The sequence below is a fragment of the Abramis brama genome (assembly GCF_963993115.1).
Source record: "Abramis brama genome assembly, chromosome: 22".
Taxonomy (NCBI): Eukaryota; Metazoa; Chordata; class Actinopteri; order Cypriniformes; family Leuciscidae; genus Abramis; species Abramis brama.
This window is the reverse complement of record NC_139984.1, coordinates 12,339,000-12,357,231: the sequence shown is the minus strand read 5'-3', so window position 1 is coordinate 12,357,231 and position 18,232 is coordinate 12,339,000. Positions and strand designations below refer to the sequence as shown.

Genomic DNA, 18,232 nt, shown 5'->3' with positions numbered 1-18,232 from the left:
CTGATGTTCAAAGTATGGTTATGAATTGGATTTTGGACAAGAGGGATTTGTAGCTGCCAGAGCTACACAAAATCAATAATATATAGGCCTATACGTATAGTGGTAGAAATTCCCCTAAGCACCTGACTAAATTTAACCTGGCGTCTACTTCTAGACACCTACAAATTTGTACTCTACTAGACATCTCTCCACTTGTTACACTTCTGCACTATCACTTGGGAATGAAAATAAGATCTCTAGTGTCTAGCCTGCGTCGGCAGTGATCAGACAGACTCCAAACAATGCCTTTGAATATGCTTTAATCATGGCCGGAAGGACCTCATATCAATCACAGAGAATCCCTCCGGCAAAAAGAATACAACAGTTAATATAGGATAGGTACATGACAAAGGTAACATGACTCATTACACCATCTTTCTCTAATATGATTAGTTGTACATATGTGCAATTCAGAAACACACCCGGCAAAGCAATTTTTTTTTGGATTACTTCAGCTTGTTACTTAGGTCATGGGGTTATTATATTTAGTTAGCCGTCTAGCCATGTCCATATGTTTCCGTTATTTCAACACACTAATGTGTTGGTACATTTTGTTCTCAAAAGCATACAAATGATAAGCTTGCAAGGAAAAAAATGAAGCACTGAATTGATTTAAGTAAAAGAATTCAAAAAGAAGTATGTTTTATGCAAAATCATTCTCACAACCCTTTCCGGTGGTTAAATCAGAAGTTTCACTGCATGCATGATCACAGGTGTTGAGCAGCATTTATGTCCGGCAGGGCACTGACCATCATGGGAACAGTATTCGGCACACACTGGATTCCCTGCAGTTAGGCACCTATACTGTATGGATAGAGATTCAGATTTAGTCTGGCAATTTAGTGGCATTAAAGGGATAGTTCACCCAAAAATGGAAATTCTGTCATCATTTACTCACCCTCAAGTTGTTCCAAACCTGTATGAGTTTCTTTGTTCTGCTGAACACAAAGGAAGATATTTGGAAGAATGTTTGTAATCAACAGATCTCGGTCCCCATTGACTTCCATAGTATATTTTTTTTCCTACTATGGAAGTCAATGGGGACCGAGATCTGTTGATTACAAACATTCTTCCAAATATCTTCCTTTGTGTTTAGAAGAACAAATAAACTCATACAGGTTTGGAACAACTTGAGGGTGAGTAAATGATGACAGAATTTTCATTTTTGGGTGAACTATCCCTTTAAGCATCAGATGTACAGCACAAAACACTCAAGGCATGAATAGCTAGTTTTACTTACAGAGTGAATTACGTTCTATGTATTATTCATCATCTTTATTAATTTTGTAAAGCCACCCTGTGCCTGAAACAGTGCTATAGGCTGAATTCAGGTACATTTGACAGACAATATAACATAAATAAACTAATAACTGAATATACCTGTACCTGGAGCCAAACAATGAAGTCCACATCCACTGTTGCAGCATTTCAGATTGGTGGCACAGTCACTGTCATTGGCACACGACACAAAACGTATCTGGGCACACTGTCCTGGTTTATATTTTTTGATTGGACACACTCCTGGCTTTACTGTTAGACAGACACATGACAGAGAAGCCATATCACTGAATGCTGAATTATTTTTTTCACTGTAAAAAAAGTTGTGCCTATATGTTGTTGGAATAAGTTTTACAAGAAGGAACTATTTCAGTCTTTCTACTTTAAAATGTCGTTTTATTCGTCGTGGGTTTTAGTTATTTTGCTGTTGTTGCTATAAGGACCTTTGAAATAACTGAAATTATTTGGCAAAGTGATTTAGACATGTACGTAATGCGGTCAAGACCTGCCTGGAACTACTTTAGCCCTGAAAATAATTACACACCTTAGAATCTTCGTCATCCAATCAGATTCAATCATTCAACAGCCCCGTAATATAATATAATATAATATAATATAATATAATATAATATAATATAATATAATATAATATAATTAGTGTTGTCAAAGTTAACTCGTTAACGCATGCACAGAAAGCTGCTTCAAACAGCGCTTGAATGACAAAAAAACATACAAAATTATGTCAAAATGGCCGTTTTGTAAAGTACCCTCATAAACACGGTCTTAAATGAGTTCAGTGAAGTCTTAAATGAACGTAAAGAGTTGTGATGCATCATGTGCGTCAGGTCTTAAAGTGACATCAGCCTAACAAACCTGCTGCTGTGATGCCTGAAATTAATGTTAATTAAAGAACTAAAGAGAGAAAATCTTTCACTGTTCTTGACTGAATAACTTTTGTAACTTTATTAAAGGTGGGGTATGTGATTTGCAAAACGGCCGGCAGATTTTGAAAATACACAACTCAAATGGTCCTACCTTCTTTCCTTTGACTCCACCCATTCAAAGAACATGGACATGGATGGGGGGAGGGGGGTATGGTACGACCGTTTGATTGACGCACTTACTGTCCAATGATTCTAGGTGGTCTTGGAAATGATTGGCTGGAGTTTTCCGAGTCCTGCACGTTCCACAGATGATTAAATTGCTTCATTTTCATTTCAGTGCTTCTAACTCAGTGGCTGTAAGTGGGTTAGGAATAGGATTTCAAGTGATTTTGAAAAAATGGCCAAAAAAGAGAATCACATACACCACCTTTAATGATTGATCTATTTACTATATAATTTATGTTACAATAACCTTTTGTGCAGTCTACCAGGACAAGTAAAAATTTAAACTGGTCTGACTGGGCCAATATAAAAAAATTGAGCTCTGCTATATTGAAGTAAATGTGAGATTCATTATAATGGGTTTATGTGAAGATTGTTTTAAGTTCACTTAACTTAAAAGTTGTTATAATTTTTAAAGCCTAATAAATGTTAAATTTGATAGATTTCAATTATAGATTTCAATGCTGAATGCCTATAATTAATGGCTAAAATTAATGTTTGTTTTTTTTTAAATAAAAAGATGTCATTAAACAAAAGTTTAAAATATGGCTACTGTCTTTATGTTGTTTCTACATTAATTTGGAGATTCAATGTGAAATTATTACAATATAAAAATATATAAAGATATATATATATATATATATATCGATTGACAGCGCTATATAATATTATATAATATAATATAATATAATATACTATAATATAATATAATATACTATAATGTAATGTAATGTAATGTAATGTAATACCTGTAACTGGAGCCGTACACTTATGTCCACCGCATGCAGTGCTGCAGCATTTCTCCTTTTTGGGACACTCACTGTCACCGGCACACAAATCGTCATCCTTCCTCTTACACCTTATTTCTTCATTTCTTATTGGACACACTCCTGGCTTTGCTGTTATACAGACACATGACAGAGAAGCCATATCACTGAATGTTGAATGAATTTTTTACTGTAGAAAAAAATAGGTAACACTTTATAATAACGTTCAGTTGTAAGTCATTTATAAGTGGTTAGTTAATGATGCACTAATCATTTACAAAACATTCATAAATGATTAGCAAGTGATATACTAACATTTTATGTATGTTTTGTAAATTCTGTTACAAGTCATCTACAAGTGATTAGTAAATGATTAACTAATTATTTACAAAACATGACTATGCATTCATAAATGTTTAATAAATTGTTACATTTTTTGTATGTTTTGCTCACATCAAGTGCACAGTGGTTAAAGACTCCATGTGTTTCAGAGAAGACAGCTGTCTATACCCTCACCAGTCAGCACTTACACTGCAGTTCAGTGAAGTCTTAAATGAACATAAGGAGTTGTGATGCATCATGTGCGTCAGGTCTTAAAGTGACAGCAGCCTAACAAACCTGCTGCTGTGATGTCATTAATGTTAATTAAAGAACTAAAGAGAAAGAGAAAATCTTTCACAGCTCTTGACTGAATAACTTTTGCAACTTTAATAAGGATTGATCTATTTACTATATCATTTATGTTACAATAACCTTTTGTGCAGTCTACCAGGGCAAGTAAAAATCTGAGCTGTCTTTATGTTGTTTCTACATTTATTTGGAGATTAAATGTGAAATTATTACAATATAAAAATATAATAAATATATAATATATAAAATATATAAAGTTATATATAAATATATAAAGATATATAAAAGATATATATATATATACATTTATTGATTGACAGCACTATATATTATAATATAATACAATACAATACAATATAATGTAATGTAATGTAATACCTGTAACTGGAGCCATACACTGATGTCCACCACATGTAGTTCTGCAGCATTTCTCCTTTTTGGGACACTCACTGTCATCGGCACACAACTCTTTACCCATCTGGGCACACTTTGCTAATTCAGATTTTGAGTTTGGACACACTCCTGGCTTTGCTGTTATACAGACACATGACAGAGAAACCATATCACTGAATGCTGAATGAATTTTTCACTGGGGTTTTTGGTTCTTTTGATGTTGTAGGCTGTAAGGACCTTTGAAATAACTAAAATCATTTGGCAAAGTGTTATGGACATAATGTGGTCAAGATCTGTCTGGAATTACTCTAGCCGTGCGTTTCCCTGAAAATAACTGCACACCTTAGAATCTTTGTGAACCAATCAGATTCAAGCATTCAACAGCCCCATAGTATAATAATATAATATAATATAATTAAATTAGTGTTGTCAAAGTTAACGCGTTAACGCATGCGATTAATTTTAGTCCAGTTTAAGGCATTAAAATATTTAACACAATGAATGCAGCATTTGTATTTTCTGTCATCCTTTGGTTGCGTTACATTATATGATCACGCTGGTATTCATTCAATGCTTTTTAACCATTCAAGCGCGATAAGACAAACGAGAACGCGCTGCCCATGAATGTCCTGTCTATGTGACACACAACGCACAGAAAGATGCGCACCAGAATCGAGTTCTTTCACGCTTGAACGAACAGCATCACACATTTGTGGCAAAATGTCAGTTTTTTCCAGTATCCTCATAAGAGCAATCTTTAATGAGTTAAATAAAGTCTTAAATGAACGTAAAAAAAATTGTGAGAAAATGAGACGCGTGTGAGATCTGCATCATATTCGGCAGCGGCTGATGCTGTGTGTCATTAAAGTTAATCAAAGAACAAAGGTAACAGAGAAAATTACTCTCTGCTCTCCACTAAAGAACTTTTGTAGCTTTAATAAGGATTCATCTGTTTAATTTATAATTTATGCAGTGCCGACTGTTTGATAACTTTATTCAATTTCTGTATATTTCTTACCTGTTAGAAAGGAAAATATGATATTTGTTGTTGTACTTTATTGTTCAGCCTTAGCTTATATTTATTATGGGTTTATGTGAGGATTGTTTTAAGTTCACTTAAATTAAAAGTTGTTATATATGTTAAGCCTAATTAATGTTTAAAAAGAATTATAGCTTTTGATACATTGTAATGTTGAATGGTTATAATTAATATTTAAAATTGGAGGAGACATAATCTAGAACTCAGTAGCAGAATTAGTATCAGTGATACTGGCCTTCATTCATAAAAATATGCCATTAAACAAGTATTTGAAATATAGTGTCTTTATACTGTCACCTTTTTCGCCTTTGTGGCCTTTTCACCTTTGTTGCCATTAACTTTGCTTGCTTAGTTGGGGACATTAAATGTAAAAATTTAATTTAATTTAATATTCAACAATAATATTGATCTGCCTGCATTGACACTATTATACAAGAACTAAAAATGAAACATCACTGGACTTTATTTAAGCTGGAGTGTGACAACATTTTCTTCCGGAAAATTTTTTTGTTGCATTATTTTCCTGTTATCTCTGTAAAGCTGCTTTGAAACAGTCTGTATTGTAAAAAGTGCTATATAAATAAGTGCTTTGAAATTATTACAATATGAAATATATTAAAAACTTGTTTTTAATTGCGATTAATCGTGATTAATCACAGAAAGAATGTGTGATTAATCTAGTTAATTTGTTTAATTGACAGCACTAAATATAATATAATATAATATAATATAATATAATATAATATAATATAATATAATATAATATAATATAATACCTGTAACTGGAGCCATACACTGATGTCCACCACATGCAGTTCTGCAGCATTTCTCCTTTTTGGGACACTCACTGTCATCGGCACACAACTCTTCATCCTTCTGGGCACACCTTACTAATTCAGATTTTGTGTTTGGACACACTCCTGGCTTTACTGTTATACAGACACATGACAGAGAAGCCATATCACTGAATGCTGAATGAATTTTTCACTGTAAAAAAAATATATTTTGGAAGTTGTACCTATATGTTATTGGAATATGTTTTACTAGAAAGAACTATTTCAGTATTTCTACTTTAAAATTTGATGTTTTATTCGTCATGGGTTTTGGTTCTTTTGCTGTTGTTGCTGTAAGGACTTTTAAAGGGGGGGTACAATGGTGTTTCATGTATTCAGAGTTGTTTACAGTGTTAAAGAGATGGATTCTCATGCTAAACATGGCCAAAGTTTAAAAAAATATATTTTGGACGAATAACGGAGAATTTCTGTGCCGAAAATCTTACTTCCGGGTTGGTACAAGTTTCGGCTGTTTTTTTTCGATCGTGGATCTAATGACGTAGACGAGAGTGGAACTCCTTATATGAGCATTTCTCTCGGAAAAGCGCGCCCGCGCGCACACGTCGACCAGAGGAGAGCGAGACCGCGCACATCAATGCGCTTCAACAGGAAATCATCGCCAGCGCTGCATAGGATTTGTTCAATGTCTCCAAAGTGTGTTTTTGGATGTGAGGGAAAGCTTACCGTGTTCAGCTTCTCAAAGAACCCAGCGTTAGGAACAGTGGATGCAGATTGTTTTTCCGGGGCAGCAACGGAGTGTAGCAAGTGCGGTTGTGTGTGGTCATTTCAGTGACGAATGTTTTATTAACAAGGCCCAGGTCGACGCTGGATTTGCACATCGTTTGCTATTAAAACGTGGAGCGGTCCCAGTGATAAAAGACCCCATTCATGTAAGTACAACTGGATCAGATTTCTGTCTTTTGCTGGAAATCAGCACATAAGTGAATGTTGACTCTATAGCTCCGCCCACGGCACGCCTCCAGGAGCTCGGCTTTTTCCGGAGAGAATCGGAAAGCTGTATTTTTCTTTTATAAATATGATAAAACTAAAGACTTTTTGGAGATATGAAGGATGCACTACTACTCTATATAGGTACTCAAGATTAACATGAGATTAGGTGAAACTGTGTATGTTATGTACCCTTTAAAATAACTGAAATTATTTGGTGAAATGATATGGACATGTACATAATGTGGTCAAGACCTGCCTGGAACTACTTGAAATTTGATAGATTTCAATTATACTGTAATGCTGAATGCCTATAATTAATGGCTAAAATGAATTACTTTTTTAAATAAAAAGATGCCATTAAACAAATGTTTAATATAATAATATAATTAGGGCTGTCAAAATTAACGCATGCGATTAATATTTTCAGTTCAATGCGTTAAAAATATTTAATGCAATTAACGCAGCATCCATTTTTCCCCCATCATTCTTTGGCTTGCGTTACAATATATGATCAAGCTCTTATTCAAGCAAATGCTTTTAAAACATTTCAGCACGATAAGACACAGAAGAGAACGCAGTGCGGTACTGGCAGGACTTAAAGGGATACTTCACCTCTGGAAAGATGAATGTGTATTTAAAATAGGTCATTTATGTAGAAGAAATGTGAAGACATTTTTGAATTTGGAGCTTTCTAGACTGAGAAAAGCCAGAAAATGTATTTTTGGCTTATGTGGATGAAAGACAACAACTCCCAGAATGCACTTGCTTCGCTGCCCTAGGAGGCCACTCCCAAGCCACGCCTACCGGTTAGAGAGCGCAGTTGAAAACAACAAGAAGGTTAGTGAGTCTCCGTGACGAGTTTGCCCTGGATTTCGAGATCGCCCAAAATGTCCGGGATTCGGCTTTTGCGTTCTACAGTCGCCATTCATCATGTTTACTGTGGCGAGCAGGACGAGGCTGACGGCCGCGGGAGAACGGCGCGAGGCCGGTGGCGTCATTACTGAGACGCGCCGGTCTCGCATCTCTCACGGAGGAGCGGGAATTTTCTTAGCAATGGTAAAACGCACATCAACCGATCACTTGTTTAGCGTTCATGTAAACACTACATTCAGATTCACCGATCGGAATGAATTCAGCTAGATTGAAACAAAAGGTGTGCATGTAAACAATGAATGGCGACCGCAGAACGCAAAAGCCGAATCCCGGACATTTTGAACGATCTCGCCCGCAGGACAAGTCCAGGAAAAGGAGGATGGTAACCAACCCCTACTACTCAGCTTTCTCCTACTACTCAGCTTTCTACACATTTCAAGAGCCTGATAGCTTAGCTTCCAGGCTGACACTGTGTACATTCTGTGAGTGAGATCCCACCCTCTATGGGCGGGCTGAAAACTTGCGGAACAGCTCCTTCTACTGGCTGTAGTCTTTAGCCTCTGGCCAGAAAATCCTCCGATGACGCAAAATGACGATTTTTGCGTCATCGGAGGATTTTTTCCAGACAAAAAATACATAAATCTCTCCTCTCAGGGGGATATGAGGGTGGAAAGCATGGTAATTCGAAAATACTACAGGTTTTCTACTAATACAAAGCTTAATGCTAAATCCTGAAGTATCCCTTTAAAGTGACAGCAGCCTAACAAACCTGCTGCTTAATGTCTGTCATTAACGTTAGTTAAAAGAGAGAGACAATCTTTCACTGTTCTTGACTGAATAACTTTTGTAGCTTTAATAAGGATGAATCTATATTTAATTAATAATTTATGCAGTTAAGACAGTGAAGTGTTTGATAACTTTATTCAATTTCTGTATAACCTACCTGAAAATCTTAAAGCACTGTTTAACAGTTTACATGGGTCAAAAACAATGAAAACAATAACTTTTTGTGCAGTTTAGCAGGGCAAGTAAAAAATTCAACTGTTCCCACTGGGCCAATATAAGAAATTGAGCTCTGATATATTGAAGGGCTGGTAAATGTGACATTCATTATAATGGGTTTATGTGAAGATTGTTTTAAGTTCATATAAATTAAAAGTTGTTATATTTTTAAAGCATAATAAATGTTGATAGATTTCAGTTATACTGTAATGCTGATGCCTATAATTAATGGTTAAAATTAATGTTTTTTTTTATAAAAAGATGTCATTAAACAAAAGTTTATAATATGGCTACTGTATGTTGTTTCTACACTAATTTGGAGATTAAATGTGAAATTATTACAATATAAAAATATATAAAGAGATATATATATATATATATATATATATATATATATATATATATAAAGAGATAGAGATATATATATATATATATATATAAAAGATTCTCCTTTTTGGGACACTCACTGTCATCGGCACACAACTCTTCATCCTTCACCTTACACCTTACTACTTCATAGTTTGTGTTTGGACACACTCCTGGCTTTGCTGTTATACAGACACATGACAGAGAAGCCATAGTACTGAATGCTGAATGTCTTTTTCACTGGGGTTTTTGGTTCTTTTGCTGTTGTTGCTGTAAGGACCTTTGAAATAACTGAAATCATTTGGCAAAGTGTTATGGACATAATGTGGTCAAGATCTGCCTGGAACTACTTTAGTTCTACGTCAGAACGTATAGGCTTATTATTGGCCAGCATCACACATGACCAGCGTCAGCCAATAATAAGACTAAGTTCTGACGTAGAAGCCAGAAGCACTGGGCTGTTTACACTACGTCAACAGCGTAGGAGAATGACGTGGAAGAGAAGAGATTATTGAATAATGTCGTAATGGTGGGGTTTTTACACACAAAAAGTATTCTTGTCGCTTCATAACATTAAGGTTGAAGTACTGTAGTCACATGGACTATTTTAACGATGTCTTTACTACCTTTCTGGGCCTTGAAAGTTGCAATGACATTGCAGTCTATGGAGGGACAGAAAGCTCTCAGATTTCATCAATAATATCTTCATTTGTGCTCCGAAGATGAACGAAAGTCTTACGGAGTTAAGAACAACATGAGGGTGAGTAATTACTGACAGAATAAAAAATTTTGGGGGAACTATCCCTTTAAGATGCTGTCAGCATATTCATTTCTAATGTACATGTGTGTCAGAGACATTGCTTTTTCATCGTTTAGGCTAATGAATGTTGCCACTTTTTTTGCACTTCTATATACCAAGTTTGGTCTCCAAAGTGTTATTGATTAAAGGGAGTAATTGTTATGTAAGTGTTATTGATTAAAGGGAGTAATTGTTATGTATTGAATTGTTAAAGCTGTTTGTTGAGAATGTGTTAGAGTCAAGGTATGGTCTCAAATATATTTATTTTTATTCAGATTTTATATACATTTATTAATGCGTTATTAAAATCAAAGGTTGTATTTGTTAACATTAGTTAATGCACTGTAAACTAACATGAACAATGAATAGCTGTATTTTTATTAACTAACATTAACAAAGATTAATAAATACTGTAACAAATGTATTGCTCATTGTTAGTTCATGTTAGTTAATACACTAACTAATGTTAACTAATGAACCTTATTATAAAGTGTTTTCAAAAAAATTTAAAAACCTAAAGTGACTATTTACATAAATTGTATACCCCAATGCAAACTTGTGTGGACCACCCCTGTGTCAGTTGTTAAGAAAACAAATACAATAAATTTACCTTTGAACTGTATCATTGCCTTAAATTCATTTGTCCAGTTGTAAATGTTATCTTTGTAAAATTGTGAAAATATTCTCAATGATTTATAATAGATGATTGGTAGCACTTAAGTTATTGGAGTAAAGCTTACTTGCTCTTTTTAAGGCAATCGGTTTGCATGGTTTTAACAAGTAAACTGGATTGCTTTTGAAGTAAAGTAAATTCAGTAATTCCAAGTTTGTATGCAGAAAACATCAGAGTTAACACAACTAGCATAAATGAGTACATCTAAAGTAAATTATCAAGTATACTATACAAATTAGTTTTAAGTTACTGGAACTCTCTTGTAAGTGTACACTACTAGACATGCACTTGTTAGTACTACATACTATTCCTATTTCACTTTACTCGGTTTTTTCAAGGCAATCGGTTTGCATGCTTTTTTAAAGTAAGGTTTACTGAAAATCTTAAAGCACTGTTTAACAGTTTACATGGGTCAAAAACAATGAAAACAATAACTTTTTGTGCAGTTTAGCAGGGCAAGTAAAAATGTAAACTGGTCTGACTGGGCCAATATAAAAAATTGTGCTCTGCTATATTGAAGGGCTGGTAAATGTGACATTCATTATAATGGGTTTGTGTGAAGATTGTTTTAAGTTCACTTAAATTAAAAGTTAAAATTGATAGATTTAAATTATACTGTAATGCTGAATGCCTATAATTAATGGCTAAATTTATTATTATTATTTTTTTAAAGATACCATTAAACAAAAGATTAAAATATGGCTACTGTCTTTATGTTTTTTTCTACATTAATTTGGAGATTAAATGTGAAATTATTACAATATAAAAATATATAAAGATATATAAATATATATTTATCGATTGACAGCACTATATAATATAATATAATATAATATAATATAATATAATATAATATAATATAATATAATATAATATAATACCTGCTGTAACTGGAGCCATACAGTCAAGTCCACCACACATAGTGCTGCAGCATTTCTGATTGTCGGGACACTCACTGTCACCGGCACACAACTCTTCACCCTTCATTATACACATTATTGTTCCATCGTTTGTGATTGGACACACTCCTGGCTTCGCTGTTAAACAGATACAAGACAAAAAACAAACAAAAATTATATATATAATATATATACAGACAGTAAATGTGACATTACAATGAGTTTGTGACGATATCATTTAAGTGAATTTAAAACAAAGTTAACATAATATTGATAGAAAAATGTATTGCTTTTTATTCTACTGTGATGATGAATGCCTATAATTAATAATTAATGGCTAAAATTAAGAAAAAAACATTTTCATAGAGACATCAGGATCAGTATTGGTATCAGTAATGCCTTTCATAAAATGCCATTAAACAAATATTTGAAATATCAGCCACTGTCTGTGTTGTTTCTAAATTAATAATACAAATATAAAAATATAAAAAAACTTGAATGTTAGGTGTGATTCATTGCGCTTACAGACATTTTTTCTTTTTTTGCTTGACAGCATATATTATAATATAATATATTATACCTTTAATTACAGAAAACGTGCAATTTAGTTACTTTTTTATTGACCACATATAATACCATACCTATAACTGGAGCCATACACTGAAGTCCACATCCATTGTTGCAGCATTTCTCATTGGTGGCACAGTCACTGTCATCGGCACACGACACGAAACGTATCCGGGCACACTTTGCTGCTTCATACTTTGTGTTTGGACACACTCCTGGCTTTACTGTTATACAGACACATGACAGAGAAGCCAAATCACTGAATGCTGAATGTCTTTTTCACTGGGGTTTTTGGTTATTTTGCAGTTGTAGGCTGTAAGGACCTTTGAAAAAACTGAAATCATTTGGCAAAGTGTTATGGACATAATGTGGTCAAGATCTGTCTGGAACTACTCTAGCCGTGCGTTTCCCTGAAAACGCATTCAACTGGAAGAAGGGGCCCAAAATTCTTTCTTGCATGCCCCCCTTTAAACTCTTAATGGCGCCCCCTGCCCGTAGTAGGACAGACTCCTGGCTTTGCTGTTATACAGACACATGACAGATAAGCCATATCACTGAATGCTGAATGAATTTTACACCATAGAAAAAAAGATTTTTGGAAGTTGTAGATCTGCCTGGAACTACTCTAGCCGTGCGTTTCCCTGAAAATAACTGCACACCTTAGAATCTTTGTCAACCAATCAGATTCAAGCATTCAACTGCCCCATAGTATAATAATATAATATAATATAATATAATATAATATAATTAGGACTGTCAAAATTAACGCATGCGATTAATATTTTCAGTTCAATGCGTTAAAAATATTTAATGCAATTAACGCAGCATCCATTTTTCCCCCATCATTCTTTGGCTTGCGTTACAATATATGATCAAGCTCTTATTCAAGCAAATGCTTTTCAGCACGGTAAGACACAGAAGAGAACGCAGTGCGGTACTGGCAGTACTTAAAGTGACAGCAGCCTAACAAACCTGCTGCTTAATGTCTGTCATTAACGTTAGTTAAAGAACAAAAGAGAGAAAATCTTTCACTGTTCTTGACTGAATAACTTTGTAGCTTTAATAAGGATGAATCTATATTTAATTAATCATTTATGCAGTTAAGACAGTGAAGTGTTTGATAACTTTATTCAATTTCTGTATTACCTACCTGAAAATCTTAAAGCACTGTTTAACATTTTACATGGGTCAAAAACAATGAAAACAATAACTTTTTGTGCAGTTTAGCAGGGCAAGTAAAAAATTCAACTGTTCCCACTGGGCCAATATAAGAAATTGAGCTCTGATATATTGAAGGGCTGGTAAATGTGACATTCATTATAATGGGTTTATGTGAAGATTGTTTTAAGTTCATATAAATTAAAAGTTGTTATATTTTTAAAGCATAATAAATGTTGATAGATTTCAGTTATACTGTAATGCTGATGCCTATAATTAATGGTTAAAATTAATGTTTTTTTTTTATAAAAAGATGTCATTAAACAAAAGTTTATAATATGGCTACTGTATGTTGTTTCTACACTAATTTGGAGATTAAATGTGAAATTATTACTATATATATATATATATATATATATATATATATATATATATATTTATATATATATTTATTGATTGACAGCACTATATAATATAATATAATATAATATAATATAATATAATATAATATAATACCTGTAACTGGAGCCGTACACTGATGTCCACCACATGCAGTTCTGCAGCATTTCTCCTTTTTGGGACACTCACTGTCATCGGCACACAACTCTTCACCCTTCTGGGCACACCTTACTAATTCAGATTTTGTGTTTGGACACACTCCTGGCTTTACTGTTATACAGACACATGACAGAGAAGCCATATCACTGAATGCTGAATGAATTTTTCACTGTAAAAAAATATATATTTTGGAAGTTGTACCTATATGTTATTGGAATATGTTTTACTAGAAAGAACTATTTCAGTATTTCTACTTTAAAATTTGATGTTTTATTCGTCGTGGGTTTTGGTTCTTTTGCTGTTGTTGCTGTAAGGACTTTTAAAGGGGTCATATAATGGTACATGCACTTTTACAAGTTGATTGTACTGAAATGTGTGTTGGCAGTGCCTGTACACAACCATCATAAAATGATAGAAATCCATCAAGTGTTTTTTTTTAAATCTTTTTATATGTTTCCCCTCATCTCAAATCAAGCTGTTCGAATTTTTGACGTCACAAAATCGACGCCCCTCCCACGATTGTTGATTGACAGTTAGCGTTTCATCACAGCCCCGCCCTCGCTCATGAGCAAGCTGTCAATCATAGCCCGTCATTGTTGTGATAGCTGGAGCACTGCAGAATGGCGTCTAAGCGATTGTGGTGTTCTGTTCTTGGGTGCAATAAGAAACACTGCAGTCATGTTGATGTTCCTAAAACCGAACTGCTGAAGACGCAGTGGCTGAGTTTGTTTTCGAATGGAATATTCCCCACGATCAACGTCAATGCTTTCATGTGCGTGAATCATTTCACCAGACTGCTTTACAAACGAGGGTCAGTATAAAGCTGTTTTTGCTAAGAAGCTGCTCCTGTATTGTCTGTACCAACTATTCGTGTTCCTGCTGAACCTACAGAAGAACTGAAGTGAGTGTAACGTTTTTTTAACCTTTAGGCCTATATTAATCTTTGCAAATCACTTGCTGGCACGCTTCACGATGAATGCAGCTATTTTTACACTCAGGGTACACTACGGCATGTTTTCTATGTATGATGTTCTCAATATAATTCATAATCCCACGCTATTGTGTTACAAACGGTGTACGCACAGAACAGAGGGGCGGGGTGAGCAAAGCTCATTATCATTTAAAGACACATGCACTGAAACGGCGTGCTGAAAACAGAGCTGTTTTTGACCAGGGAAAATGAGTATTTTCTTACAATTCTAATGAGAATTTTTAATTTAGACCCTAAAGAATCATATTAGCTTGTACAAAAATGGCATTATATGACCCCTTTAAAATAACTGAAATTATTTGGTGAAATGATATGAACATGTACATAATGTGGTCAAGACCTGCCTGGAACTACTTTAAATTTGATAGATTTCAATTATACTGTAATGCTGAATGCCTATAATTAATGGCTAAAATTAATGGCTTTTTTTTTATAAAAAGATGCCATTAAACAAATGTTTAAAATATTGGCTACTGTCTTTATGTTGTTTCTACATTATTTGGAGATTAAATGTGAAATTACAATATATAAAAGTACTTGAATGTCAGGTGCAATTAATTAGTTAATATTTTTTATCGATTGACCGCACAAAATATAATATAAAAATACCTGTAACTGGAGCCATACACATGTTAATTCCACATCCATTGCTGCAGCATTTCAGATCGTTGGAACAGTCACTGTCATTGGCACACGACCTGGGACGTATCTGGGCACACTTTGCTGCTTCATATTTTGTGCTTGGACACACTCCTGGCTTTACTGTTATACAGACACATGACAGAGAAGCAAATCACTGAATGCTGAATGTCTTTTTCACTGTAGAAAAAAATATTTTTGTATCTATATGTTATTGGAATACGTTTTACTAGAAAGAACGGTTTCAGTGTTTCTACTTTAAAATTTGATGTTTTATTCGTCGTGGGTTTTGGTTATTTTGCTGTTGTTGCTGTAAGGACCTTTGAAATAACTGAAATTATTTGGCGAAGTGATATGGACATGTACTAGCCTGGCAAGCCAGACCTACATCAAGATGTTAGGTCTGGAAACTCACCATAGACACACTGTAACAACTACGAGAACAAACCAAACACAATTGAAGCTTTTAGGTGATTTTGTTCATACATAATCCCACAAAGAGTCTTCACATCCCAGACTCAAATCACAAACCAGAGCCATAACTCACCCAGGCTCCAGAGAGTCTGTGACCAACGACTTTTATTGGTCAACTTTGATAGTTTTGCAAGATGGACCGGTTGAGATGTGGTACTGCTGACCCCTGCGGCTAACAGACCCCATCTTGGTCCCATGAGAGATGAACAAAACCTCTTTTCAGCAGGAACTTTCCATGACCTCCGATTGGAATGTCTAAACTTTACACACCAAAAAGACTGTACCTATCAAAATCCATAAAACTCATTCAAGAACAATTTTCAATGGACTTATAAACCTCATACATAATTCTATGTGTTTCTACAATACATGTGTCCATTTAATATGCTTTAATCCCATATAATTCATTTAATTGTTATAACTGTTAGATGTTTGAACGAGAGTGTGTTGTGTTTCATATCAATATGATTGTATGCTCATGATTCAAAAGATGGCTTGATTGAAATCTGTGTAAAATGTTCGTATTCTTATAGTAGTAATAATGTCTAAACTGTAGCCTCTGTTCTCTCTGCTAGTAAGGAGATCCCAGATAACGCATGATTTATGACTTTGCAAACAAAGCCAGTGTCTAATTGGTCCGATCTCTTCAGGAGGGGGGGACAAACTTTGAGTTTAAAAATCTTAGACAGAAAAAGCTCTCTCTGTGCTCTCGCTCTCTGGGTTCACCCTCAAGAAACGCTCTGCTATCACTCTCAAGAGAGATGGTCAGAAAAAGATGAAGATCTAACTCAGACTAGCAACCATGTAGAGCGAAAAGAGCAAAAGAACCCAAATTAAGATCAGAAGAACGGGTTCAACAGCTTTATTCAAGCCATCTTACTACTCTCGTCTAAATCTTCTTTTCTTTTCTAAGTTTTCCTTTATTTTCCGTTGTGAGTCTCGGTTTTAAGTTAAGCTTTGCTGCAAAGTTTCGTTCCACGATTCACGGCTGCAACGCATGCTTTCAACTTCAAAGACGCATCAACCATCCGCAACCGCCAGCCACCACGTGACTGGTTCTCGCCCCATCTATCCAGGCACGAGGAGACCATAACCAACGAACGAACCCCTTTGACGCTGACCAAAGGAATTCCCAAAAGGAACGCAAAAGCAAAGACGCAAGTACCTCCAGACTAAAACTGAACTGGTGTTTTGATAGATGTAATAACCTGTCTAAGAAACGATAGAAGTTAAATTAATGATTGATGGTTCGTTCAGGTCATGTCTTACAAGTGCATATAGGAATTCGGAATTTCCTTCCTCTTACCCTTAAACTCATTCTTCCCAAACTCATTCTTCTTTTTTGTACTTCTTTCTGTCTTTATTTCTTTCTTTCTTTCTGTAACTTCTTTATGAATGTGTGTGTATGCGTGTGCGTGGGTTTGTGTTAGATATTTTAGATAATTAGCTTTGTGTGTTAGTATATAATCAATAAAGTATTGTTCGTATTTTAAAGAAAGATATTGCTTGTGTGTGTGCTTATCAAATTTATTGTCTTAAACTTCGATCTAAGTTACCGATGCTGTTACCCGTGATTTTCTTAATTTATTGTTAGCTGGAGATTAATTCTTTCTTGGCCAGGAAGATATTATATTTCCTAGAGTTAATACTTGTTTATGCTTTCTGTTCATTGGATGAACTGATAAAATGATCATACTATTGATTCTGCTACAGTAAATTCTGAAAATAATTAAAGATAATTAAAATATTAATTATTGATCATAATCCGTTATGAATAATAATTAAATATTCATAATCAATTATAACCAGTTATTATTGATTATTAATATTTCATATAGAGCTAATTTGCTACAACACTCAATCCGAGGGGCGGGATAAACGGCTGTCTTTCAAATTCCCTCTGCACGCAATAGGACAGCGCTTCAACCAACCAGAGCGTTTTCCCAACAGCGGAGCTAGTTGATAGATTCAACTTTTGCCATATCTGGCTGGCAAAACGACGAACACATCTTCCTTTTTTTAAGAATGACTTAAAGCCACACCGTGTAACTTTTCAACCTTCATAATATATTTCCAAGACCCTTGTGATGGTACATCGACTTACAATAGGTTGAATGACACGTCTGCCAGAGCCTGACGGGGTCTGTATCGCTTTTACTGGCACTATGTAACTTCGGGGTTCGGGTAGTAACCAGAG

General features: G+C 34.6%; 1 protein-coding gene across 11 annotated transcripts in view; it reads right to left on the bottom strand.

Moving 5' to 3' along the window:
* Positions 1 to 283: 283 nt before the first annotated feature.
* LOC311073255 (uncharacterized protein) overlaps positions 284 to 18,232 on the bottom strand; it is a 126,103-nt gene continuing 108,154 nt past the window's right edge. For 6 of the 11 annotated variants that reach the window (XM_084098810.1, XM_084098815.1, XM_084098816.1 and 3 more), the window contains 7 exons: positions 12,290 to 12,439; positions 11,631 to 11,786; positions 6,029 to 6,181; positions 4,199 to 4,351; positions 3,173 to 3,322; positions 1,420 to 1,569; positions 704 to 838 (listed from right to left, as the gene is read on the bottom strand). In XM_084098810.1, coding sequence (XP_083954936.1) covers positions 831 to 838; positions 1,420 to 1,569; positions 3,173 to 3,322; positions 4,199 to 4,351; positions 6,029 to 6,181; positions 11,631 to 11,786; positions 12,290 to 12,439 — 920 coding nt within the window. In that variant the 3' untranslated portion in view covers positions 704 to 830. Of the gene's footprint in view, positions 844 to 1,419; positions 1,570 to 3,172; positions 3,323 to 4,198; positions 4,352 to 6,028; positions 6,182 to 11,630; positions 11,787 to 12,289; positions 12,440 to 18,232 lie in introns of all 11 variants that reach the window. The other 5 variants (XM_084098813.1, XM_084098814.1, XM_084098820.1 and 2 more) reach the window with 5 other exon arrangements.